Source organism: Cololabis saira, chromosome 10, assembly GCF_033807715.1.
Source record: "Cololabis saira isolate AMF1-May2022 chromosome 10, fColSai1.1, whole genome shotgun sequence".
NCBI classification, from domain to species: Eukaryota; Metazoa; Chordata; class Actinopteri; order Beloniformes; family Belonidae; genus Cololabis; species Cololabis saira.
In genome coordinates this window covers 45,703,494-45,730,671 of record NC_084596.1, presented here as the reverse complement: position 1 = coordinate 45,730,671, position 27,178 = coordinate 45,703,494, and the positions used below count along the sequence as shown (strand labels likewise).

Below are 27,178 nucleotides of genomic sequence, written 5' to 3'. Positions count from 1 at the left end.
CAGGACTAAGTATCCTTGTTAAATGTATTTATTAAATGTTGGGTGTGCGATGTCTACGGTGTTATTAAAACTGTGGGGCGTGGAGTACCGGGCCACGTAGGACAATAAGTATCTTTTTTAAACAGAAACCTGTCCTGCTAAACTTCAAATTGTATAAATCAATATAAAACAATAGAAAGAAAGCAGAACATCAATTTCTGTAATTGTGCACATTTTTAGTGCAATAACAAAAGTGCAAACAGAAAGTCTTTAGAAAACATGTAAACATATTTGTGGCTCAAAGGCCATGACTGTAGCTACAGTTGGAGTAAAACAGAAACATATAACTTATGAACTCAACAGCTCAATGCTTTTTTCCATTGGCATTTTATGACTATTTGACTCTCACGGGAAAAGTGTGTCCCTTTTCAGCTCAATACGGGACGCTAATTTAGTTTATAAATACGGGACGATTCAGTTTTTCAAGGGACGGTTGGCATCCCTACTCCCAACACTAGGTAAGTCCAAACTGCTGTTTGTTTCAGTAAACTTGGCAGCATGATGGTCATGGATGAGGAAGTTAGAATGGCTAACCACCTAGCCATTGTCTGGGTCGTCCGCCAATCAAAAAGCCACGCCTCATATTCAAAATAAATAAATTCCCCTGGAGCGGCACTAAAAATTCACCTCCCACAGAGTTGTCATGGATGTGAAATCAAACAATAGAGACCAAAATGTTGTTGTTGGTTGTTTTTTTTGTTTAACCAGGCTGTAGATATGTTTGATTTAATAAGGTTCATTTTGTCTGTGGATTTCCAATTTAAATATACAGTGGAGTATGAATAGTTATATATTTTAAAGCAATGATGATAACTTCTATTTTTATTTCAGTGAAGTCAGTTAAATATAATTTTTTTAAAGTTATCTGTGTGTGAAAATAATAATTATGACACTTTTCTTGTTTCCCAAAGTTGATATTAATATACGAATACATTTTAATAATATTATTATTATATAATATTATTTTAAAACATAGTTCTTGTCTTAACTTAACTATATGTAGCATGTATGTATTTATTTATTATTTAGAAATACAGATACATTTCAGAACTATTAAATGTATGAGGAAGGGTTAGGGTTCCCAGATTGTGGGACGTTCACGTTGCTCATTAGTTTTAAAATCTCAGTTGTCCGGTGGAGCGGTGCTTGTTATCCTGAATATACAATCCTTTTGAATGGCTCTATACGGGCTGCCCCGTAACCAAAAACAAGCCTCTCTGATCTCGGCAAACGCTGACGGGGGCAACGCCATTGACACATACGTAATACGTAAATAACGCGGTATCCGCCCCATGGAGCTGCTGCGATACGTCAACGTTGCCGCCATATTGGATGTGGCAAGACTGTGCTGTGAACTAATACAAGTAAATTGACTTATTTTTTTATAAAGCGCAAATAAATGTACCTTTTACGTCTCATTTATTCATTCACACACGCACTAATATACTTGGGAAACAGTTAAGCACCAAATATAATATATTTAATTTTCTCAGAGGGCAAAAATAAGAACTTTATTGATCCCACATAGGAGTAATTCATAAATATCAGCCATAGAGAACAAACGTAGTGCCGAAAAACAATATACATCCCCCCTTACAAAAATAAGAAAATAAGACAAACATATTTTCTCATCAACAAAACAAATTTAAAATTTTTTAAGTAACAAAATAACATATTTGAACCATTTTTCAGACAATAAAATAACATTTGAACCATTTTTTCAGACAATAAAATAGCATTTGAACCATTTTTCAGACAATAAATAACTGAAAACATCTGAAAAATGGTTCAAATATGTTATTGTGTTACTTGAAAATTTTAAAATATGTTTATGTAAAATATGCTTTGTTGATGATTTTCTCTATTTTTCTTATTTTTGTGAGGGGGGGATATATATTGTTTTTCGGCACTACCTTGTTTGTGTTGTTTCCCAAGTATATTAGTGCGTGTGTGAATGAATAAATTAGACGTAAAACGTACATTTCTTTGCAGAAAGGCGCTTTATGAAAATAAGTCCATTTACTTGTATTAGTTTACAGCGCAGTCTTGCCACATCCAATATGGCGGCCTCGTTGACGTATCGCAGCAGCTCCATGCGGCGTCTACGTACATGTCTACGGGCAACGCCCCCCCTCGGATGAACAGCGTGTTTCAGGAAGAAGTTGGCGCCTGAAGCTTCCTATTGAAGTAGCTAGCACGCTAACCGAAGCCATGTAAAACATCGCACCGTAGTGAGTTTTCTCCTTTAAGTTGTTAAAGGTACTTCAGGATGAACGACATGGGTACGTATCACGCTGTGAAACGCGACTAAATAGTTTGTGATTGTGATTGCTGCTTGTTTGTAGCCCGGCTGAGTAGCTGGGCTGAGGGACTGGCCTGGGCTCAGCGGGCCCCGACTAATCCCTGGAACAACAACACTTCTGCTCACGAACCAGCCGCTTTTTACCCATGAAGAATAGCGAAAGATAAGCTGATATGGCTGTTAAGTATTGTTATAAAAACTTTCAAAACAAAATTTGAAAGGCCCACCTCTTCAATAAAAATATAAAATGTTAAGCCTGAATTATGGTTCTGCGTTAAATCTACGCAGAGGCTACGGCGTACCCTACGCCGTAGGTTGTGCGTTGTTTTAACGCAGAACCATAAATCAGCCTTTAGGTGAAATAGTTGTCGATAAGCGACGGTGAGGTGCGCATGCGTCGACACCACAGTTTACAACCATAATTATCAGGGTTCCTACGGGTGCTTGAAATCCTTAAAGGTGCTTGAATTCCAATATTGTGTTTTCAAGGCCTGAAAAGTGCTTGCATTCTAGTTTAAGTGCTTGAAATGATAACTCTTTTCACAAAATTGGATCAGACTGTACAGGACTGTCTTAGAAAATTAGAATATTGTGATTTTCTGTAATGCAATTACAAAAACAAAAATGTCATATATCATGGTTTACAGCTTAAGAAAACTAAAATATCCTATCTCAAAAAATTAGAATATTCTGGGAATCTTAATCTTAAACTGTAAGCCATAATCAGCAATATTAAAAATATAAAAGGCTTGCAATATTTCAGTTGATTTGTAATGAATCCAGAATGTATGACATTTTTGTTTTTTTAATTGCATTACAGAAAATAAAGAACTTTATCACAATATTCTAATTTTCTCAGACAGTCCTATACATTTCTATGTTTCAAAATGTGTCACCTATCTGCAAGAAGTCTTGGTTTGCCATCTAATCTGGCAGTCAATATTAAAAATAATCACACAAAAACTTCACTTTCAAACTTCAATTCAACTTCAATAATTTCAAGCACTTAAACTAAAATGCAATCACGTTTCAGGCCTTGAAAACACAACATTGAAATTCAAGCACTTTCAAGGATTTCAAGCACCCGTAGGAACCCGGATAACTAGATGTTTACAGGGGGCACGGTGGCGCAGCTGGTAGTGCAGCGGTCTCACAGCAAGAAGGTCCTGGGTTCGATTCCCGCCGGGGGACGCTGTGGGTGCTGGAGTGCGTGTTAGTTCCCCCATGACTTCAGTGCCCACACCATGGGTGGGGTTGGCGAAAGGATCTTTCTGTGTGGAGTTTGCATGTTCTCCCCGTGTTCCCCTGGGTAGCTAGTGTGAGCTACCCTCACAAAAACATGCACACAGTCCTGGGCTACACATGCCCCCTCTGGCCAACCGGGGCGCCAGATGGGGTGGGGAGGATCCAGCCGGAATAACGTGATCCTTCCACGCGCTACGTTCGGCCGGAGAAGACCCACCCTGTCTGGTGAAAAGATGCGGCCTGCTCACTCCTCAGGTTAAGGAGGAGACCTGAGCTCAGTGCAGGGCCCTCCCGGGGTTGGTAGAGGATGGCAATGCCCAGGACTGTCAGTAGGTAGGAGCACGGGGTGGTAAAAATGGGAAAAAAAACCGGGATAAAAATATTTAAAAAAAAAAAAAACTAGATGTTTACAGCCTGATACAATGTACATAATTGTGATAAAAAGCGGAAAATATGTAGATATTTTACCCCAGCAATAAGGTGCTTGAAGATTTTGAAAATGACCCTTGAAAGTGCTTGAATTTGACCTTGAAAAATGTGTAGGAACCCTGAATTAATTTGCTTTCGTGGTCAAAGCGCTAAATGTGTTTCAGCACCAGAGGTGGGTAGAGTAGCCAAAAATTGTACTCAAGTAAAAGTACTGTTACTTCAGAATAATATGACTCAAGTAGAAGTAAAAAATATTCATCCAAATAATTACTTGAGTAAAAGTAAAAAAGTACTTGGTGAAAAAACTACTCAAGTACTGAGTAACTGTTGAGTAACGTCTGATTTATTTTTTTAACACAACCATTCAAACAGACAAAAGTACAAAATAATCATCTTCAGGCAAATTAAATCAATAAAATAATAAAATAAATTAAAATTAATAAAAAATAAAAAAATAGCTTAAATTAAAATCTTAAAGTACATTCAAGTACTTTAATAAATAATAAAATAAATACAATAATAACAGAATAAAAAAATAAATTAAGCACAAAATGTCAAGCCTTTGTACTTTTCTTTTCTAACCAGGCAGAACTAGAACAAGCCCATGAACTCATAGAAACTCTGTGTGTGTTTGAGTCTGTGTAAATGTGACAAAACATGCAAAAACAAACATTTTTCCCAAAGAATCACTCAGTTATGTCTAGGGGTGGGTTAAAAATATCGATATATCGATATTTCATCGATATACATGTGTAGGAACGATTATCGATACATAAATCCAAGTATCGATTTAAATTTATTTTTATTTTATTTTTTAATCCCGATTTTTTTTCCCCCACTTTATCACCCAGTGCTCCTTCCTAAGTTAGTCCTGGGCATTGCTCCCTCTACCAACCCCGGGAGGCCCTGCACTGAGCTCAAGTCTCCTCCTTACTTGAGGAGTGAGCAGGCTGCTTCTTTTCACCAGTCAGGGTGGGGCTTCTCTGGCCGGACGTAGCGATGGAAGGATCACGTTATTCCGTTATTGTAACTAGAATATCTATATCGAATCGTATCGGAAATCGTATCGTCTTGGGACTTAGTGTATCGGAATCGTATCGTATCGGGAGGTCAGTGATGATACCCGGCTCTAGTGATGTCATGAGATTGACGCGTACGCGGATAAAAGAAAAGTAACAGCTCAACGTAGCCTAATGTAGCGCAGTAAGAGGAACAGTTTCTTCTTCACAAATCTACTCAAGTAAAAGTAAAAAGTATAGTGATTCAAAACTACTCCTAAAAGTACAAAATTTCCCAAAACTTACTCAAGTAAATGTAACGGAGTAAATGTAACTCGTTACTACCCACCTCTGTTCAGCACTCAAGGATTCTGTGTCAGCAGCAGTAAATTAGGGGTAAATTAGGGGGCCAGTAGCAGGTACCAAACCTTTGCTTTTGCAACACTGTGTTAATAGAAAAGAAACAAGACTTTTCAAGCCCTCATTCAGCTCCTCCTTCAAGGAGTTGGCATGAACCTGTTCCTTCTGCAAAAAGGATAAAGAAACACTGGATCATTTGTTTTATCAATGTCCTTTGTCTCATTGTTTCTGGACAGACACACACAATTGGATATCTCTTAAAATTAATAATGTTCCACCTTTTGAATTAAGCCATATTATTTTCTTCATGGATGATTTGGAATTTTCTGTTTCTGATATTATTCATATAATTTTGTTACTGGGTAAGTACCATATTCACTGTGCCAAATTGAGAAATTGTAAACCCTCTTTCCGGGGTTTTATTAACGGTTTTAAGATTTTTTTCACATGTCCTAAAAGAGTAGAAAACAAAAATGCAAGTAAAATAGGTCTAGACATTGCTCGTGATTTGTTATTCTAATTTAATAATTCCTCTCCTTTTCTTTGCTCCATTACAGGACTGTCTCAGAAAATTAGAATATTGTGATTTTCTGTAATGCAATTAAAAAAACAAAAATGTCATACATTCTGGATTCATTACAAATCAACTGAAATATTGCAAGCCTTTTATTATTTTAATATTGCTGATCATGGCTTACAGTTTAAGATTCCCAGAATATTCAAATTTTTTGAGATAGGATATTTGAGTTTTCTTAAGCTGTAAGCCATGATCAGCAATATTAAAATAATAAAAGGCTTGCAATATTTCAGTTGATTTGTAATGAATCCAGAATGTATGACAATTTTGTTTTTGTAATTGCATTACAGAAAATCACAATATTCTAATTTTCTGAGACAGTCCTGTATGTGAATTTAAATGCTTAATTTACTTTGTTATTCATATGCACCTTTTAATTCTTTAGAGCGCCTTGTTTTTTCTATTCCTTACAAGAATTTCCATTTTTAATTTTAATCTTCCTTTTCTTTTCATATTGCATTTTAATTGATATTTGTCCGTTATCCTCTTCGAGATTTTGTATATTTTCAATAAAGTTTTGTTTAAAATAAAAAAAGGTTGGCACGAACCACTTTCTGGTATTCAGTTACATTTTTGTCGCCCAAGTCGGCCTTTGTTCAGCTTAAAAGTGTAACACGGCACTTGTTCTGTGCTCGGCGGCTTGCGTGACCGATGTTTGTGTTGTCTCTCTGCAGAGTTCAGCGTGCCACTGACCGATGTTTGTGTTGTCTCTCTGCAGAGTTCAGCGTGCCGCTGACCGATGTTTGTGTTGTCTCTCTGCAGAGTTCAGCGTGCCGCTGACCGATGTTTGTGTTGTCTTTCTGCAGAGTTCAGCGTGCCGCTGACCGATGTTTGTGTTGTCTCTCTGCAGAGTTCAGCGTGCCGCTGACCGATGTTTGTGTTGTCTCTCTGCAGAGTTCAGCGTGCCGCTGTCCTCGCTGGCCCTGCTGGTCCCGCCGCTCCGGCTCATGTCGGCCGTGATGTGGGAGGTGGTGCGGCAGCGCAACATCAAGCACTACGGGAAGCTGGAGGAGTTCGTGTCCATGGTAACGGATGCAGTTCCTGAACTGATGAGTAAAAGAGAAGGGAGACTGCTCTCTCTGGGCCTGAGAGCAAGGGTAAATACATGACATGTGTGGATATGTGTTCTAAAGATCAACCCTCATGCTTCCTTCAGGCTGTACTCTTTTATTTAAATCCTTTTTCTTTTTTGTTTGAATTGAATTGAAATTTTATTTCGAAACATGAAACAGTAGTGAATACAAAACAATAATAATCAATAATAAATACATGTAAATAAGAAAACAAAATGAATAAAAACATGCATCCATCATAATTAACATGCTCGAAAAGGAGTAGGAAGAAGTAAAAACATATTAAATCCTAAACTCTATTTGATTATAATCAAAATTAATTTAATTTCTATACAAAAAAAAAAAGATATCTACATATATGACACACACACACACACACACACACACACACACACACACACACACACACACACACACACACACACACACACACACACACACACACACACACAAACATATACACATACATATACAGGACTGTCTCAGAAAATTAGAATATTGTGATAAAGTTCTTTATCACAATATTGAAATATTGCAATCAGCAATATTAAAATAATAAAAGGCTTGCAATATGTCAGTTGATTTGTAATAAATCCAGAATGTATGACATTTTTGTTTTTGTAATTGCATTACAGAAAATCACAATATTCTAATTTTCTGAGACAGTCCTGTATGTATGTGTGTCTTTTTTTTTTCTTTTTACTTTTCTTAAATCCAATATCAGTTACTCTTACAGGTCTATTATACACTACTGATACTTTTTACACCCTCAAGCCAAACATGTATCAAAACTACTAATGAGATGAAATTACTGTCATTGCTCATCTTTTAATTTAAACTGCCAGTTAAAAGAGTTAAGACCCTGAAAATTATGAAACGATTTGTAATGTTGTGCAAAGCGGAAGTAGTTTAAGAGATTTATGCAGAGAAGAAAAACAGAAGAAAAATACTTATGATTATGAAATATGATTATTTTATTGCAGAGTTTAATATATTTTGTTTGGGGGTTTTTTGGCTTAAAGGTCCCCACAAGATGTGATTATTTTAAACCTGAAATTGCATATAGTACTAATACAATGAAATGAATGTTTCTGCTTCTACCTGACTTTTCTGAGACTCTAATCACCAGCAATGCCCTTCCCACCCGCCACTATTCATTATAGAAATATTTTCTTTTGTCGTATCCCCCACCTCATCAAAAACAGTATTAAAACTAGAATTTAAAGGATCAAGATTCAATTATTGAATATTAGATTAATATATATATATAATGATTTTTATAGCATTTTTTTTCCCTATACAGGACTGTCTCAGAAAATTAGAATATTGTGATAAAGTCTTTTATTTTCTGTAATGCAAAAATGTCATACATTCTGGATTCATTACAAATCAACTGAAATATTGTAAGCCTTTTATTATTTTAATATTGCTGATCATGGCTTACAGCTTAAGAAAACTCAAATATCCTATCTCAAAAAATTTGAATATTCTGGGAATCTTAATCTTAAACTGTAAGCCAAAATTAGCAATATTAAAATAATAAAAGGCTTGCAATATCTCAGTTGATTTGTAATGAATCCAGAATGTATGACATTTTGTTTTTTTAATTGCGTTACAGAAAATAAAGAACTTTATCACAATATTCTAATTTTCTGAGACAGTCGTGTATGTGCATTTTTAGCTTGAGAGGGTCATAAATCAGAGCGATGCACAATAAATGAAACATCAAATGAACAAATGCTTTTCCTCCCAGACAACTCTGGAGCTGCTGCGCTCTGAGCATCCTGAAGATCTGAAGGCAGTCGAGACTCATCTCAACAGAATCCGATCTTCATGCATCGAGGAGGTGAATGCTGCTGTTATCTCTCTGATGATCAATTAATTCTGATAAAAATATGTCAGTATATTAACAAATGTATCCTTTTTTTTTACGTCTTATGTCTGCTCGATTAGGTAATGATTTACTCAGCAGATGAATATGTGATGATAATAATGATGAGTTACTGGTATAAACTGGTATTTGAAAACATTCCAACTTAAAGTAATGTGACTGGCATCTTGTGTTGTAACCAGACCAATGATCCTGTGATTGAAGCTCCGGAGGCGAACTTCATGAAGCTGGTGCAAGGCCTCATCGAAGACACTGATGGCAGGGAGCACTTTCTCAAGGTAACAATGAGTGCATTTACATGGGAAGTTTAATTCCTCTTTAATTCAGAATTAAAATTAAATCAGATTAAAAATGAGTAAAAATGACCATGTAAACACCTAATTCTGAATTAAAATGGCCATTCCGAAATAAACTTAATTCTGAACTACAGGACTGTCTCAGAAAATTAGAAAGTGCTTGAAAAGTGCTTGAATTTGACCTTGAAAAATGTGTAGGAACCCTGAGTTATGTTTCATCTGACTGATTTTATATCTGATTGTAATAACTAAACTATACAGGACTGTCTCAGAAAATTTGAATATTGTGATAAAGTTCTTTATTTTCTGTAATGCAATTTAAAAAAACAAAAATGTCATACATTCTGGATTCATTACAAATCAACTGAGATATTGCAAGCCTTTTATTATTTCAATATTGCTGATTATGGTTTACAGTTTAAGATTAAGATTCCCAGAATATTCAAATTTTTTGAGATAGGATATTTGAGTTTTCTTAAACTGTAAGTCATGATCAGCAATATTAAAATAATAAAAGGCTTACAATATTTCAGGTGATTTGTAATGAATCCAGAATGTATGACATTTTTGTTTTTGTAATTGCATTACAGAAAATTTTAATTAGTTAGTTAATATTTATTTCGGTCAATCACAAACAAAAATCAACAAACAAGATAACACAGGTTTTTCCCTGGTCAACATTGTGATTATTTGACCGAAAAGGCCTGGGCTTGAAGCATAAAGCTTATCTTGCCCACCTTTTAACTGAATATAGTATACAAAAAAACAAATGAAGTATCATAAGTCTACACAAAATAATAATAATAATAACAATAACAATAATGATGATGATAATAATAATAGTAATAATGATAATAATAGCAATAATATGATAATAATGATAGCTCTGAAAACAGAAAATGAAAAGATGCTAAGGAAACCGGCAAAACCAATTTAAGTTGTCATTTTAAAAATCACAATATTCTAATTTTCTAAGACAGTCCTGTAAGTGGCTGGTTTATTCTGATTTTAAATCTGAAAAGAATAATTCCGCGATCATGTAAACATTCATTCCTCTTTAAATTAATTCCGGTGTTTCTTTCTGCTCGTTCCCTCCCCCGTCTGTCTCCATGACCTTATATTCCTGCTGGGCTGGTTTTCCAAACAAAGTTTCAAGATGCAGCAGCAGTAAACGCTGGTCAAGAGCAGAGACCATTTATTTAAGAAATAGCTTGGAGGACTGGAAATAATTAAAAGAACAGATTTTCAAAGTTACTAAGTTAGTTTTTCTTCCGGTAGTTTAACTTCCGGTCCCCCCCCTATCCAATCAGAACCTTCCCAACCCCCAGACCTGGAGAGGAATTGGAGAAAGACCATCAAACTTGTTTTCCATGGAAACCTCAATTCAGAATTACTATTTCCATGTAAACTCAAAGGAAAATAGTTTTATTTATGAATTATTTAATTCTGAATAATTAATTCCGAATTAAAAACCCTCATGTAACTGTGGCCATTATACTTGTACTGGGTTTTTCTTCAGTCGGTGAAAGCGTTGGGAGAAATGTCAAATGTCCATACCAGTGTGTAAAATCCCCTTGTTTCATCCAACAGAATGTGTTTCCAGTAGAATATGGCCCCGACTTTGACACGGCGCTGGAGACGTTGGTTTGTGAATTCTTTACAAGACTGGAAGAGCTCCTTCCCATCCCGGACTTCAAGCAGGTGACTAGTGGATCTAAAGAGGGTGAGTGGGGCTCCCTTCAGCTGCAGCTTCAGCATTCCTCTTGTGTTGCGGTGCAGACGGCGTCGTGGATCAGCGCCGCCCCGGCCGTCCTGGAGGAGTACATGCAGTGTGTCTCAAATGGGGAGGACCTTAAATTTCTTCTCCAGAGCAAACAGTGCCACGGAAAACTTGCAAAGAGCACCACTGGTATGTTTTCATACACTTCATACTAGGGGTGTAACGATACATAATCTCACGATACGGTACGATACACCATATTGAGGTCACGATAACGATACGATATTATAGCAGTATTTTTTTAACAACCTTGAATTAGGAACATATGACTGGAAAAAAGTGTCTTTTATTTGAAAGACATAAAATACAAAACAATGCTGTACGTTTGTCCTATTGTTACAGTTTGTAATGCTTTATAACTGTTTAAGTTTTAAAGAGAAAGCCAGGCCAACCATTTTCCACAAACTGAACTAAAAGTAAATGTCAGGTTTGCATTATGCATCTTCAGTTTCATACAAGTACAAATATTTTGCCACAAACTGAATAGTTTCTCTCATGTATGATTTTACTTTTTTCTTTTCCAGAAATTTAACAACTAAAATTAAATAACTAAATAAAAGTAAATAAATAAACTATGAAAAGTCCCAAACTCCAAATGCAGCATGACTGTTATTGATCTTCTGTCAGAGCTCAGAGCTTCACCTGCTCCAGCCTGAGGCCGTAAGGTGAACCCCGTTATTGTTTCATCCTCACACCGTCGGGGACGACACAATCTTTACATCATAAAAAACATTGATTCATGCTCACCTTAGAAGTCAAAACCCTGCTCGAGTCCCGTGATCGGGACACAAAACGGTACTAGTTTCTTCTGAGCGGAGGAAGATTTTGGTCCGGGGTCGAGGTCGTCACGTGATCCCGCTGCACCAATAGGATGTTAATAGTAAACACAATATATTCATATTAATAACCCAATATTGTGCTACAGTTTGTCACCTCCACAACACGTATCGTGACGTTTTTGTATCGCGAAATTTCGTGGCACGATATATTGTTACACCCCTACTTCATACATACAGTCTGTTTCTCCAAAATGTGAGGCACTAACAATTTCCTTCCCTCGATTTCCCAGCAGCACCGTTTCAATCGGACGACCTTCTGATTCCATCTCTGTCTCTCCCTCCTTCCCTGGAGGTGGCGATTGCGTCCCACCCCAGTGCTTGTGACGACGAAAACAACGACGTCCCCCAGATCGTGATGTTTGACGAAGAGCTTTCCACAAACCCTTCCACCTCCACGGACTTCCCAGAATCACCGAAAAGGGCCGACATGTCCTCGTCCCCGAGCAGGAAGCAGCAGTTGGGGCTCCACAAGTGCCCCGAGTGTGGCAAATGTTTCAAGCATCACTCCGTCCTCATCGAGCACAGGAGAGTCCACAGCGGCCTGCTGCCCTACAGCTGCTCGGAGTGCGGGAGGGCCTTCAGGACGGCCACCCTGCTGGCCGGCCACCGGCTCCGCAAGTGTAAAAACGCTGCGTACCTTTGCATTAAATGCGGGAACAGTTTTCCGACCTCGCTGGACAAATTCCGACACCACTGCCCAAAACGCGCGCCCAACTACGACTGTGGGCAGTGCGGAAAGAGCTTTCCCAAGTCCAGCGGCCTGAAGGAACACCTGCTGACTCATGCTCAGAGCCGCCTGTTCAAGTGCAGCCACTGCGGCGTTGGGTTTTCGGGAATCGGGGACCTGAAGTATCATCAGCAGGTGGACCACGACAAGCCCTATCAGTGCAAGCAGTGTGGAAAGAGTTTCATCTCTTCCAAGAGTCTGGCCAAGCATCAACAACGGCACGAAGAAGGTGGTGACATGGAGACGGCTAAGTTAATGAGTGGAGGTAAACTTAGGAAAAGTGTCTCCAGCCACCGGACTGCTGCGTGCCTGTCTTCCAGGAAGACCTCCATCAAAGCCATCTACCCCCGAGGTAGAGTCACGCACAACTGTCCACTGTGTGGACGGAGCTTTAAGTATCGCTTCGAGTTCCTGGAACACCAGAGGTTCCACACGGCGGTGAAACCGTACAAGTGCTCTCAGTGCGGGAAGGCCTTCCGCACGGAGGCGCACCTGTCCGGGCACAGGAAGAGGAAGTGTAAAAACGCTGCTCACGTCTGCACCAAGTGTGGTTGTCAATTCAGATCCCTGCACGAGCGGGTCCGGCACCAGTGCGTGCAGCTGCTGACCAAGTACGAGTGTTCTCACTGCGGGAAGACCTTCAAGATGGCCCACCTGCTCCGGAACCACCAGATGAGCGAGCACCAGCTCCCGTACAGCCCCAACCACCGCTTCCGCTGCCGCTACTGCGACGAAACCTTCCCCGGCATCAGCGAGCTCAAGTACCACCAGAGAGTTGACCACGAGAAACCCTATCAGTGTCAGGAGTGCGGGAAGTGCTTCCTGTCTGAGAAATGCCTGGCCAACCACGAGCTGCGCCACAACGACGAGCGGCCCGAGAGCTGCATGGTGTGCGGCCGCGGCTTCAGAAACCGCTACGACCTGAAGCAGCACATGCGCACTCACACGGGGGAGCGGCCGTACCAGTGCACGCACTGCTCGCAGTGCTTCTCCACGGCCGGGGGGCTGAGGAGCCACACCCGGGTCCACACGGGCGAGAAGCCGCACGTCTGCCCCGACTGCGGGAAGGCCTTCTCTCAGATGGGCGCCATGCGCACGCACCGGCTCACCCACACCGGGGAGAGGCCCTTCAAGTGCAGCGTGTGCGGCAAGGGCTTCACCATGGCCCACAAGGTGACGGTGCACATGCGCGTGCACACGGGCGAGCGGCCGTACGTGTGCTCGCAGTGCGGGAAGGCCTTCTCCGACGGCAGCGTGCTGAAGCAGCACATGCTGAACCACTCGGGGGTGAGGCCCTACCACTGCCAGATCTGCCCCAAGACCTACACCTGCCTCAACCACCTGAGGAGGCACCTGAAGAGCCACGCCAGCATGACCTGACCGGGGCACACGCCCCTCACCATAGACATATAAACATATCCGCCCCATGGAGTTGCTGCGATACGTCAACGTCGCCGCCATATTGGATGTGGCAAGACTGCGCTGTAAACTAATACAAGTAAATGGACTTATGAAAATAAGTCCATTTGGACTTAAATGGACTTATGAAAATAAGTCCATTTAGCGCCTTTCTACAAAGAAATGTACGTTTTACGTCTCATTTATTCATTCACACACGCACTAATATACTTGGGAAACAGTTAGGCACCAAATATAATATATTTAATTTTCTCAGATGGCAAAAATAAGAACTTTATTGATCCCACATAGGAGTAATTCATGTTATATCAGCTATAGAGAACAAGGTAGTGCCGAAAAACAATAAATACCCCTCACAAAAATAAGAAAAATAGAGAAACATATTTTCTCATCAACAAAACAAATTTAAAAATTTTCAAATAACAAAATAACATATTGGAACCATTTCAGACAATAAAATAACTGAAAAAAATCTGAAAATTTTTATTTTGTTACTTGAAAATTTTTAAATATGTTTATGTAAAATATGTTTTGTTGATGAGAAAATATGTTTCTCTATTTTTCTTATTTTTGTGAGGGGGATATATATTGTTTTTCGGCACTACCTTGTTCTCTATAGCTGATATAACATGAATTACTCCTATGTGGGATCAATAAAGTTCTTATTTTTGCCGTCTGAGAAAATTAAATATTTTAAATTTGGTGCCTAACTGTTTCCCAAGTATATTAGTGCGTGTTTGAATGAATAAATGAGACGTAAAACGTACATTTCTTTGTAGAAAGGCACTTTATGAAAATAAGTCCATTTACTTGTATTAGTTTACAGCGCAGTCTTGAACATCCAATATGGCGGCGACGTTGACGTATCGCAGCAGCTCCATGCGGCGGATACGTTTATATGTCTATGCCCGTCACACCCAACACTGAAGTACACTCACATTGCACTTGCTAGAAAGAAGGGTACTAAAACGTCAGCGGACCAACGTAACCTGTAATATAGAGTCACGCTTTTGAGAGTGAGGTGACACGACTGTTTGTCTGCGACGACTAGCACAAGACGACGCTCTCGTGCTTCATTCCTTATCACTTCTTATCAGTTCTCCAGTGTTCTGTTTTTCTGTCCCTTTGTTTGTGATGTCTGGTTAATATTGGACTGGACTTTACCGAGCTCCCCAAGAGTCCCAGCGGGGGGCGCTGTCCTGAGCTCCGCCCTCACGTCCTCTGCAGGCGGGCCGTGGCCCCCGGGGGCCACAATCAGCGGAGCTGGGTGGAGCTTCACACCATCTCTGCTGCTGTGGAATCCAAGGATCATTTTCTGAAGAAAAAGTCTTGATCATCACGCCTCTTGATGTAGATTAAGGAAGATGCAAAACTTGGGAGCAGCACAAATGAACCTTTTTCTGTAGACGTGGCTGAGCTGCTGTATGAGTGCTAGGTGTGTTACTGAAGAACGTTTGTTTTTAATTAGTTTTTGTTTGAAAGGCCTTCAAAGACAGAAGCGTGAAAGTGAGCTTCTTTGTAAATACGTCGACTGAATTTGTTTCTGTAGGCCTTTTTACATCTCCCATAGTGTGCATGGTTTGAGTTTCACATTAAATGACCTTTGTTAACCTCCAGCGTGTTGTCAGCTCCGTGTTGGTGGGTGGGGGGGAGGTGGTCGCTAGAGGGCAGCAGAGAACCGTACCGGTGGGTGGAGGGGCCCCCGGGGGCCCCTGGTGACCCGGTCAGGAGGGGGTGGCTAGAGGGCAGCAGATAATAATAATAATAATAATAATAATACATTTTATTTGTTAAGCACTTTTCATAAAATAATCTCAAAGTGCTACAGAAACCAATAAACAAAATAAACAAAAAGGAATAAAATCAAGGCACATAAGAAACCAGAAGTAAAAGCATACAGGACTGTCTCAGAAAATTAGAATATTGTGATAAAGTTCTTTATTTTCTGTAATGCAATTACAAAAACAAAATACATCCATTCTGGATTCATTACAAATCAACTGGAATATTGCAAGCCTTTTATTATTTTAATATTGCTGATTATGGTTTACAGTTTAAGATTAAGATTCCCAGAATATTCAAATTTTTTGAGATAGGATATTTGAGTTTTCTTGTAAACCATGATCAGCAATATTAAAATAATAAAAGGCTTACAATATTTCAGTTGATTTGTAATGAATCCAGAATGTATGACATTTTTGTTTTTGTAATTGCATTACAGAAAATCCCAATATTGTAATTTTCTGAGACAGTCCTGTAAAAGCACAGAGACGATAAAGACATCTCTGAAAGACCAGGGAAAGCCTTCCTGAACAAACAGGGTTTCAGACCCTTTTTAAAAGTGTCCCCAGACTGCGGTCAACGTAGCTGTTCAGGGGCCTCATGTACTAAGAGTGCGTGTTTTTCAACGTGAAACCGTGCGTGGAATTTACACGAACGCAAAAATTCATATGTACAAAACTGTGCGTTCGCCCAAATCCACGCAGGTTTCTCTGAACATCCCAATCAGCGTGGATTTGAGCGTCGACACTCCACCCTGTCTCCTCCCTCAAATATGTTTGAATATGATAATGAAGATAATTATCCATTAAAAACCGCTCATCCTAACAAGAAATGTGCAACAGGTGAAACAAATTAAAAAGAACATCGTCTGTGAGCTGGAATAAATAATTTATTTGGGGCATTCCTTCCGAACTCAGCTGGATTGCATTATGGGTAATGCAGTTCTTTGCTTTGTGTTGCGTTCTGTGAAGAGTTGTGGTTTATTATGATCGTACGGGTTTGTTAATGTTTATGGGCAGCGTTAGTGCATCATTACACCCTGCTTTTCCTGTTTGTATTTTAAGAACGGACACCAGAACTTAAGTTGGTGGATGAAAAACGGCTCCTCATTCCGCTTTATTGTCACGCGTATTATATACTGACGGATTAAAACCAATGCACACGTTTATTGAGTCTTACACATTATGGATGTCCGCGATCACCTCTCTCATAAGTAACAATGTTAACAATATACATTTATATTTAAAACATGAAGCATCACGATCTGATTCCTCCGCAGCAGAAATAAAGACAATTTGTGTCGACGGGATTATCGAAGTTCCCACCTCCCCTAAACATTCAATAAAAACTTTATTCATCATTGCTGAATCACATCAGTTCATACCAACCAACCTTTCCGTGACATATTAGTTTTATTTTAAAAGACAACTTTACAGAACCGGTTCTTCGCTGCAAAATGTATTTTAATGTTTTTCTGTCCAGACACAGTTATGGGATGTTTTAGGATCTGGATTTTATCTCCAGTAGTCGTCTCATACGGTCGTCATGGTGACAGAGATGTCCGACCTGTAGCAGCTCCAGCTGATGGTCCAGTCTTAGTCCTGGACCAGCAGGTCCAGACTAAACCAGCTGATGGTCCAGTCTTAGTCCTGGAGCTGTGGGGCTGATGGAGGAAGTTGGTCTTTTGTGAGCGGAGGTTCCGGGTGGATGAGTGAGGGGTCAGCAGGTCTTTAGGTGGATGAGTGAGGGGTCAGGTCTTTAGGTGGATGAGTGAGGGGTCAGCAGGTCTTTAGGTGGATGAGTGAGGGGTCAGGTCTTTAGGAGGATGAGTGAGGGGTCAGCAGGTCTTTAGGAGGATGAGTGAGGGGTCAGCAGGTCTTTAGGAGGATGAGTGAGGGGTCAGCAGGTCTTTAGGTGGATGAGTGAGGGGTCAGCAGGTCTTTAGGTGGATGAGTGAGGGGTCAGCAGGTCTTTAGGTGGATGAGTGAGGGGTCAGCAGGTCTTTAGGAGGATGAGTGAGGGGTCAGCAGGTCTTTAGGTGGATGAGTGAGGGGTCAGCAGGTCTTTAGGAGGATGAGTGAGGGGTCAGCAGGTCTTTAGGAGGATGAGTGAGGGGTCAGCAGGTCTTTAGGAGGATGAGTGAGGGGTCAGCAGGTCTTTAGGAGGATGAGTGAGGGGTCAGGTCTTTAGGAGGATGAGTGAGGGGTCAGGTCTTTAGGTGGATGAGTGAGGGGTCAGGTCTTTAGGAGGATGAGTGAGGGGTCAGGTCTTTAGGAGGATGAGTGAGGGGTCAGCAGGTCTTTAGGAGGATGAGTGAGGGGTCAGGTCTTTAGGAGGATGAGTGAGGGGTCAGCAGGTCTTTAGGAGGATGAGTGAGGGGTCAGGTCTTTAGGAGGATGAGTGAGGGGTCAGCAGGTCTTTAGGAGGATGAGTGAGGGGTCAGCAGGTCTTTAGGAGGATGAGTGAGGGGTCAGCAGGTCTTTAGGTGGATGAGTGAGGGGTCAGCAGGTCTTTAGGTGGATGAGTGAGGGGTCAGCAGGTCTTTAGGAGGATGAGTGAGGGGTCAGGTCTTTAGGTGGATGAGTGAGGGGTCAGCAGGTCTTTAGGAGGATGAGTGAGGGGTCAGCAGGTCTTTAGGTGGATGAGTGAGGGGTCAGCAGGTCTTTAGGAGGATGAGTGAGGGGTCAGCAGGTCTTTAGGAGGATGAGTGAGGGGTCAGCAGGTCTTTAGGAGGATGAGTGAGGGGTCAGCAGGTCTTTAGGAGGATGAGTGAGGGGTCAGGTCTTTAGGAGGATGAGTGAGGGGTCAGGTCTTTAGGAGGATGAGTGAGGGGTCAGGTCTTTAGGTGGATGAGTGAGGGGTCAGGTCTTTAGGAGGATGAGTGAGGGGTCAGGTCTTTAGGAGGATGAGTGAGGGGTCAGCAGGTCTTTAGGAGGATGAGTGAGGGGTCAGGTCTTTAGGAGGATGAGTGAGGGGTCAGCAGGTCTTTAGGAGGATGAGTGAGGGGTCAGGTCTTTAGGAGGATGAGTGAGGGGTCAGGTCTTTAGGTGGATGAGTGAGGGGTCAGGTCTTTAGGAGGATGAGTGAGGGGTCAGGTCTTTAGGAGGATGAGTGAGGGGTCAGGTCTTTAGGAGGATGAGTGAGGGGTCAGGTCTTTAGGAGGATGAGTGAGGGGTCAGCAGGTCTTTAGGAGGATGAGTGAGGGGTCAGGTCTTTAGGAGGATGAGTGAGGGGTCAGGTCTTTAGGAGGATGAGTGAGGGGTCAGGTCTTTAGGAGGATGAGTGAGGGGTCAGGTCTTTAGGAGGATGAGTGAGGGGTCAGCAGGTCTTTAGGTGGATGAGTGAGGGGTCAGCAGGTCTTTAGGAGGATGAGTGAGGGGTCAGCAGGTCTTTAGGAGGATGAGTGAGGGGTCAGGTCTTTAGGAGGATGAGTGAGGGGTCAGCAGGTCTTTAGGAGGATGAGTGAGGGGTCAGCAGGTCTTTAGGAGGATGAGTGAGGGGTCAGGTCTTTAGGAGGATGAGTGAGGGGTCAGGTCTTTAGGAGGATGAGTGAGGGGTCAGGTCTTTAGGTGGATGAGTGAGGGGTCAGGTCTTTAGGAGGATGAGTGAGGGGTCAGGTCTTTAGGAGGATGAGTGAGGGGTCAGGTCTTTAGGAGGATGAGTGAGGGGTCAGGTCTTTAGGAGGATGAGTGAGGGGTCAGCAGGTCTTTAGGAGGATGAGTGAGGGGTCAGGTCTTTAGGAGGATGAGTGAGGGGTCAGGTCTTTAGGAGGATGAGTGAGGGGTCAGCAGGTCTTTAGGAGGATGAGTGAGGGGTCAGGTCTTTAGGAGGATGAGTGAGGGGTCAGCAGGTCTTTAGGAGGATGAGTGAGGGGTCAGCAGGTCTTTAGGAGGATGAGTGAGGGGTCAGGTCTTTAGGAGGATGAGTGAGGGGTCAGCAGGTCTTTAGGAGGATGAGTGAGGGGTCAGGTCTTTAGGAGGATGAGTGAGGGGTCAGCAGGTCTTTAGGAGGATGAGTGAGGGGTCAGGTCTTTAGGAGGATGAGTGAGGGGTCAGGTCTTTAGGAGGATGAGTGAGGGGTCAGGTCTTTAGGGGGATGAGTGAGGGGTCAGGTCTTTAGGAGGATGAGTGAGGGGTCAGCAGGTCTTTAGGAGGATGAGTGAGGGGTCAGGTCTTTAGGAGGATGAGTGAGGGGTCAGCAGGTCTTTAGGAGGATGAGTGAGGGGTCAGGTCTTTAGGAGGATGAGTGAGGGGTCAGCAGGTCTTTAGGAGGATGAGTGAGGGGTCAGGTCTTTAGGAGGATGAGTGAGGGGTCAGCAGGTCTTTAGGTGGATGAGTGAGGGGTCAGCAGGTCTTTAGGAGGATGAGTGAGGGGTCAGGTCTTTAGGTGGATGAGTGAGGGGTCAGCAGGTCTTTAGGAGGATGAGTGAGGGGTCAGCAGGTCTTTAGGAGGATGAGTGAGGGGTCAGGTCTTTAGGAGGATGAGTGAGGGGTCAGCAGGTCTTTAGGAGGATGAGTGAGGGGTCAGCAGGTCTTTAGGAGGATGAGTGAGGGGTCAGGTCTTTAGGAGGATGAGTGAGGGGTCAGCAGGTCTTTAGGAGGATGAGTGAGGGGTCAGGTCTTTAGGTGGATGAGTGAGGGGTCAGCAGGTCTTTAGGAGGATGAGTGAGGGGTCAGGTCTTTAGGAGGATGAGTGAGGGGTCAGCAGGTCTTTAGGAGGATGAGTGAGGGGTCAGGTCTTTAGGAGGATGAGTGAGGGGTCAGGTCTTTAGGAGGATGAGTGAGGGGTCAGCAGGTCTTTAGGAGGATGAGTGAGGGGTCAGGTCTTTAGGTGGATGAGTGAGGGGTCAGCAGGTCTTTAGGTGGATGAGTGAGGGGTCAGCAGGTCTTTAGGTGGATGAGTGAGGGGTCAGGTCTTTAGGAGGATGAGTGAGGGGTCAGCAGGTCTTTAGGAGGATGAGTGAGGGGTCAGGTCTTTAGGAGGATGAGTGAGGGGTCAGCAGGTCTTTAGGAGGATGAGTGAGGGGTCAGCAGGTCTTTAGGAGGATGAGTGAGGGGTCAGGTCTTTAGGAGGATGAGTGAGGGGTCAGGTCTTTAGGAGGATGAGTGAGGGGTCAGGTCTTTAGGAGGATGAGTGAGGGGTCAGCAGGTCTTTAGGAGGATGAGTGAGGGGTCAGCAGGTCTTTAGGAGGATGAGTGAGGGGTCAGGTCTTTAGGAGGATGAGTGAGGGGTCAGGTCTTTAGGAGGATGAGTGAGGGGTCAGCAGGTCTTTAGGAGGATGAGTGAGGGGTCAGCAGGTCTTTAGGTGGATGAGTGAGGGGTCAGGTCTTTAGGTGGATGAGTGAGGGGTCAGCAGGTCTTTAGGAGGATGAGTGAGGGGTCAGGTCTTTAGGAGGATGAGTGAGGGGTCAGCAGGTCTTTAGGAGGATGAGTGAGGGGTCAGGTCTTTAGGAGGATGAGTGAGGGGTCAGCAGGTCTTTAGGAGGATGAGTGAGGGGTCAGGTCTTTAGGTGGATGAGTGAGGGGTCAGCAGGTCTTTAGGTGGATGAGTGAGGGGTCAGCAGGTCTTTAGGTGGATGAGTGAGGGGTCAGCAGGTCTTTAGGTGGATGAGTGAGGGGTCAGCAGGTCTTTAGGAGGATGAGTGAGGGGTCAGCAGGTCTTTAGGAGGATGAGTGAGGGGTCAGGTCTTTAGGAGGATGAGTGAGGGGTCAGCAGGTCTTTAGGAGGATGAGTGAGGGGTCAGGTCTTTAGGTGGATGAGTGAGGGGTCAGGTCTTTAGGAGGATGAGTGAGGGGTCAGGTCTTTAGGAGGATGAGTGAGGGGTCAGCAGGTCTTTAGGAGGATGAGTGAGGGGTCAGCAGGTCTTTAGGTGGATGAGTGAGGGGTCAGCAGGTCTTTAGGAGGATGAGTGAGGGGTCAGCAGGTCTTTAGGAGGATGAGTGAGGGGTCAGCAGGTCTTTAGGAGGATGAGTGAGGGGTCAGCAGGTCTTTAGGAGGATGAGTGAGGGGTCAGGTCTTTAGGAGGATGAGTGAGGGGTCAGCAGGTCTTTAGGAGGATGAGTGAGGGGTCAGCAGGTCTTTAGGAGGATGAGTGAGGGGTCAGGTCTTTAGGAGGATGAGTGAGGGGTCAGGTCTTTAGGTGGATGAGTGAGGGGTCAGGTCTTTAGGAGGATGAGTGAGGGGTCAGCAGGTCTTTAGGAGGATGAGTGAGGGGTCAGCAGGTCTTTAGGAGGATGAGTGAGGGGTCAGCAGGTCTTTAGGAGGATGAGTGAGGGGTCAGCAGGTCTTTAGGAGGATGAGTGAGGGGTCAGGTCTTTAGGAGGATGAGTGAGGGGTCAGGTCTTTAGGAGGATGAGTGAGGGGTCAGCAGGTCTTTAGGAGGATGAGTGAGGGGTCAGCAGGTCTTTAGGTGGATGAGTGAGGGGTCAGGTCTTTAGGAGGATGAGTGAGGGGTCAGGTCTTTAGGAGGATGAGTGAGGGGTCAGGTCTTTAGGAGGATGAGTGAGGGGTCAGCAGGTCTTTAGGAGGATGAGTGAGGGGTCAGCAGGTCTTTAGGAGGATGAGTGAGGGGTCAGCAGGTCTTTAGGAGGATGAGTGAGGGGTCAGCAGGTCTTTAGGAGGATGAGTGAGGGGTCAGCAGGTCTTTAGGAGGATGAGTGAGGGGTCAGCAGGTCTTTAGGAGGATGAGTGAGGGGTCAGCAGGTCTTTAGGAGGATGAGTGAGGGGTCAGGTCTTTAGGTGGATGAGTGAGGGGTCAGGTCTTTAGGAGGATGAGTGAGGGGTCAGCAGGTCTTTAGGAGGATGAGTGAGGGGTCAGGTCTTTAGGAGGATGAGTGAGGGGTCAGGTCTTTAGGAGGATGAGTGAGGGGTCAGGTCTTTAGGAGGATGAGTGAGGGGTCAGGTCTTTAGGAGGATGAGTGAGGGGTCAGGTCTTTAGGAGGATGAGTGAGGGGTCAGGTCTTTAGGAGGATGAGTGAGGGGTCAGCAGGTCTTTAGGAGGATGAGTGAGGGGTCAGCAGGTCTTTAGGAGGATGAGTGAGGGGTCAGCAGGTCTTTAGGAGGATGAGTGAGGGGTCAGGTCTTTAGGTGGATGAGTGAGGGGTCAGGTCTTTAGGAGGATGAGTGAGGGGTCAGGTCTTTAGGAGGATGAGTGAGGGGTCAGCAGGTCTTTAGGTGGATGAGTGAGGGGTCAGGTCTTTAGGAGGATGAGTGAGGGGTCAGGTCTTTAGGAGGATGAGTGAGGGGTCAGCAGGTCTTTAGGAGGATGAGTGAGGGGTCAGGTCTTTAGGAGGATGAGTGAGGGGTCAGCAGGTCTTTAGGAGGATGAGTGAGGGGTCAGCAGGTCTTTAGGTGGATGAGTGAGGGGTCAGGTCTTTAGGAGGATGAGTGAGGGGTCAGCAGGTCTTTAGGAGGATGAGTGAGGGGTCAGCAGGTCTTTAGGTGGATGAGTGAGGGGTCAGGTCTTTAGGAGGATGAGTGAGGGGTCAGCAGGTCTTTAGGAGGATGAGTGAGGGGTCAGCAGGTCTTTAGGAGGATGAGTGAGGGGTCAGGTCTTTAGGAGGATGAGTGAGGGGTCAGGTCTTTAGGAGGATGAGTGAGGGGTCAGGTCTTTAGGAGGATGAGTGAGGGGTCAGGTCTTTAGGAGGATGAGTGAGGGGTCAGGTCTTTAGGTGGATGAGTGAGGGGTCAGCAGGTCTTTAGGAGGATGAGTGAGGGGTCAGGTCTTTAGGAGGATGAGTGAGGGGTCAGGTCTTTAGGAGGATGAGTGAGGGGTCAGGTCTTTAGGAGGATGAGTGAGGGGTCAGCAGGTCTTTAGGTGGATGAGTGAGGGGTCAGGTCTTTAGGAGGATGAGTGAGGGGTCAGCAGGTCTTTAGGAGGATGAGTGAGGGGTCAGGTCTTTAGGAGGATGAGTGAGGGCTCAGGTCTTTAGGAGGATGAGTGAGGGGTCAGCAGGTCTTTAGGAGGATGAGTGAGGGGTCAGCAGGTCTTTAGGAGGATGAGTGAGGGGTCAGCAGGTCTTTAGGAGGATGAGTGAGGGGTCAGGTCTTTAGGAGGATGAGTGAGGGGTCAGCAGGTCTTTAGGAGGATGAGTGAGGGGTCAGCAGGTCTTTAGGAGGATGAGTGAGGGGTCAGCAGGTCTTTAGGAGGATGAGTGAGGGGTCAGGTCTTTAGGAGGATGAGTGAGGGGTCAGCAGGTCTTTAGGAGGATGAGTGAGGGGTCAGGTCTTTAGGAGGATGAGTGAGGGGTCAGGTCTTTAGGAGGATGAGTGAGGGGTCAGCAGGTCTTTAGGAGGATGAGTGAGGGGTCAGCAGGTCTTTAGGAGGATGAGTGAGGGGTCAGGTCTTTAGGAGGATGAGTGAGGGGTCAGGTCTTTAGGAGGATGAGTGAGGGGTCAGGTCTTTAGGAGGATGAGTGAGGGGTCAGCAGGTCTTTAGGAGGATGAGTGAGGGGTCAGCAGGTCTTTAGGAGGATGAGTGAGGGGTCAGCAGGTCTTTAGGAGGATGAGTGAGGGGTCAGCAGGTCTTTAGGAGGATGAGTGAGGGGTCAGCAGGTCTTTAGGTGGATGAGTGAGGGGTCAGCAGGTCTTTAGGAGGATGAGTGAGGGGTCAGGTCTTTAGGAGGATGAGTGAGGGGTCAGGTCTTTAGGAGGATGAGTGAGGGGTCAGGTCTTTAGGAGGATGAGTGAGGGGTCAGGTCTTTAGGAGGATGAGTGAGGGGTCAGGTCTTTAGGAGGATGAGTGAGGGGTCAGCAGGTCTTTAGGTGGATGAGTGAGGGGTCAGGTCTTTAGGAGGATGAGTGAGGGGTCAGGTCTTTAGGAGGATGAGTGAGGGGTCAGGTCTTTAGGAGGATGAGTGAGGGGTCAGCAGGTCTTTAGGAGGATGAGTGAGGGGTCAGCAGGTCTTTAGGAGGATGAGTGAGGGGTCAGGTCTTTAGGAGGATGAGTGAGGGGTCAGCAGGTCTTTAGGAGGATGAGTGAGGGGTCAGCAGGTCTTTAGGAGGATGAGTGAGGGGTCAGCAGGTCTTTAGGAGGATGAGTGAGGGGTCAGCAGGTCTTTAGGAGGATGAGTGAGGGGTCAGGAGGTCTTTAGGAGGATGAGTGAGGGGTCAGGTCTTTAGGAGGATGAGTGAGGGGTCAGGTCTTTAGGAGGATGAGTGAGGGGTCAGCAGGTCTGAGGTATGGATGGTTATGGCTGTAGATGCAGAGTTGGTGATGAGGTCATTGCTGTAGAGTTTCAATAAGCTTACTTATAAAACACCCATACCTACTTTAATAACTGTTCTATACACTGATATAATACTCAATTATATGTATATATAAATATAGTCAAAATCAAGCAAATCAAGGCAAACAAAAGAAAAAAAAAACAAAGCTAACGCCCATCATTTAGTTGTGCTACTATGTATGTATGTATGTAATTATAATGAATAGTGTTACATTATCATTACTTTACTATAATACTACAATATAATAGAGAACAATAGACAGCAATGATATAACAATGTACTTGATTAACTATATAAGAGTACATATGATATATATATACTGGTTCATATATTTACCTCCAATTATATACATAAAATTACTATAAATCTATATATTGACATATCTACATATAACTATAAATCAATATATATTAATAGAGATACAGATACACAAATACTGTATGTATAATACAACTCAATATATCCATAAACATACCTACATTTAACATATCTATATACGTAATGTACATCTATATATCTACATATATTAATAAATGTACATATCTACATGTTAATTTGCGTCTGTATTTTGAGTGCGGGCAGCAAAGTTCTGAATGAATTGAAGTTACTGGAGGTGTTTGTTGGGGATACCGATGAGCAGGCTGTTACAGTAGTTGATATTGATGAGCAGGCTGTTACAGTAGTCCAGTACCGATGAGCAGGCTGTTACAGTAGTCGATACCGATGAGCAGGCTGTTACAGTAGTCCAGTACTGATGAGCAGGCTGTTACAGTAGTCGATACTGATGAGCAGGCTGTTACAGTAGTTGATACTGATGAGCAGGCTGTTACAGTAGTCCAGTACTGATGAGCAGGCTGTTACAGTAGTCGATACCGATGAGCAGGCTGTTACAGCAGTCCAGTACCAATGAGCAGGCTGTTACAGTAGTCGATACTGATGAGCAGGCTGTTACAGTAGTCCAGTACCGATGAGCAGGCTGTTACAGTAGTCGATACTGATGAGCAGGCTGTTACAGTAGTCCAGTACCAATGAGCAGGCTGTTACAGTAGTCGATACCGATGAGCAGGCTGTTACAGTAGTCGATACCGATGAGCAGGCTGTTACAGCAGTCGATACCGATGAGCAGGCTGTTACAGTAGTCCAGTACTGATGAGCAGGCTGTTACAGTAGTCGATACCGATGAGCAGGCTGTTACAGCAGTCGATACCGATGAGCAGGCTGTTACAGTAGTCCAGTGCAGATGAGCAGGCTGTTACAGTAGTCCAGTACTGATGAGCAGGCTGTTACAGTAGTCCAGTACTGATGAGCAGGCTGTTACAGTAGTCCAGTACCGATGAGCAGGCTGTTACAGTAGTCCAGCACCGATGAACAGGCTGTTACAGTAGTCCAGTACCGATGAGCAGGCTGTTACAGTAGTCGATACCGATGAGCAGGCTGTTACAGCAATCGATGCCGATGAGCAGGCTGTTACAGTAGTCCAGTACCGATGAGCAGGCTGTTACAGTAGTCCAGTACTGATGAGCAGGCTGTTACAGTAGTCGATACTGATGAGCAGGCTGTTACAGCAGTCGATACCGATGAGCAGGCTGTTACAGTAGTCCAGTACCGATGAGCAGGCTGTTACAGTAGTCCAGTACCGATGAGCAGGCTGTTACAGTAGTCCAGTACCGATGAGCAGGCTGTTACAGTAGTCCAGTACTGATGAGCAGGCTGTTACAGTAGTCCAGTACCGATGAGCAGGCTGTTACAGTAGTCGAGAACCAATGAGCAGGCTGTTACAGTACTCGAGCCTGGAGGACATTAGGGCGCGGATGAGTTTTTCTGCATCGGAGAAAGTGAGGAAGGCGCGGAGTTTAGATATGTTCTTTATATGGAAAAAGCAAGTTTTGTACAGATGTTTGATGTGGTTTACAAAGGTGAGTTGTGGGTCCAGCTTCACACCGAGGTTTGTAACAGAGGTAGAGAGGGGGATGTCTTGACTGGAGAAGGAGATGGTGGTTATGGGGGATGACTGGATGGCTTCGGTTTTGGAACCGTTCCGTTGAAGGAAGTTGTGACTCATCCACGCCCTAATCTCTTCCAGGCAGTTGGAGAGGGCTTGAGTAGGTGATGATGAGAGGACTGAGGTGGAACGTAGGTTGGGGTCAGTCCGGAGGTACAGCTGAGTGTCATCGGCATAGCAGTGGAAAGAG

The 27,178-nt window shown here is 43.8% G+C and overlaps 1 protein-coding gene across 3 annotated transcripts; it reads left to right on the top strand.

Moving 5' to 3' along the window:
* Window positions 1-2,183: 2,183 nt before the first annotated feature.
* LOC133453147 (zinc finger protein 665-like) lies at window positions 2,184-13,977 on the top strand. Of its 3 annotated transcripts, none has more exons than XM_061733041.1 (7): window positions 2,184-2,321; window positions 6,845-7,047; window positions 8,777-8,869; window positions 9,097-9,192; window positions 10,801-10,911; window positions 10,990-11,119; window positions 12,063-13,977. In XM_061733041.1, the coding sequence occupies exons 1-7, from the start codon at window positions 2,309-2,311 to the stop codon at window positions 13,934-13,936; spliced, it is 2,520 nt and encodes an 839-aa protein (XP_061589025.1). In that variant the 5' UTR covers window positions 2,184-2,308; the 3' UTR covers window positions 13,937-13,977. The 3 variants fall into 3 exon arrangements, with proteins under 3 accessions (XP_061589025.1, XP_061589024.1, XP_061589026.1); XM_061733040.1 differs by having other exon boundaries at window positions 12,060-13,977; XM_061733042.1 differs by lacking the exon at window positions 2,184-2,321 and having other exon boundaries at window positions 6,908-7,047; window positions 9,119-9,192; window positions 12,060-13,977.
* Window positions 13,978-27,178: the final 13,201 nt, after the last annotated feature.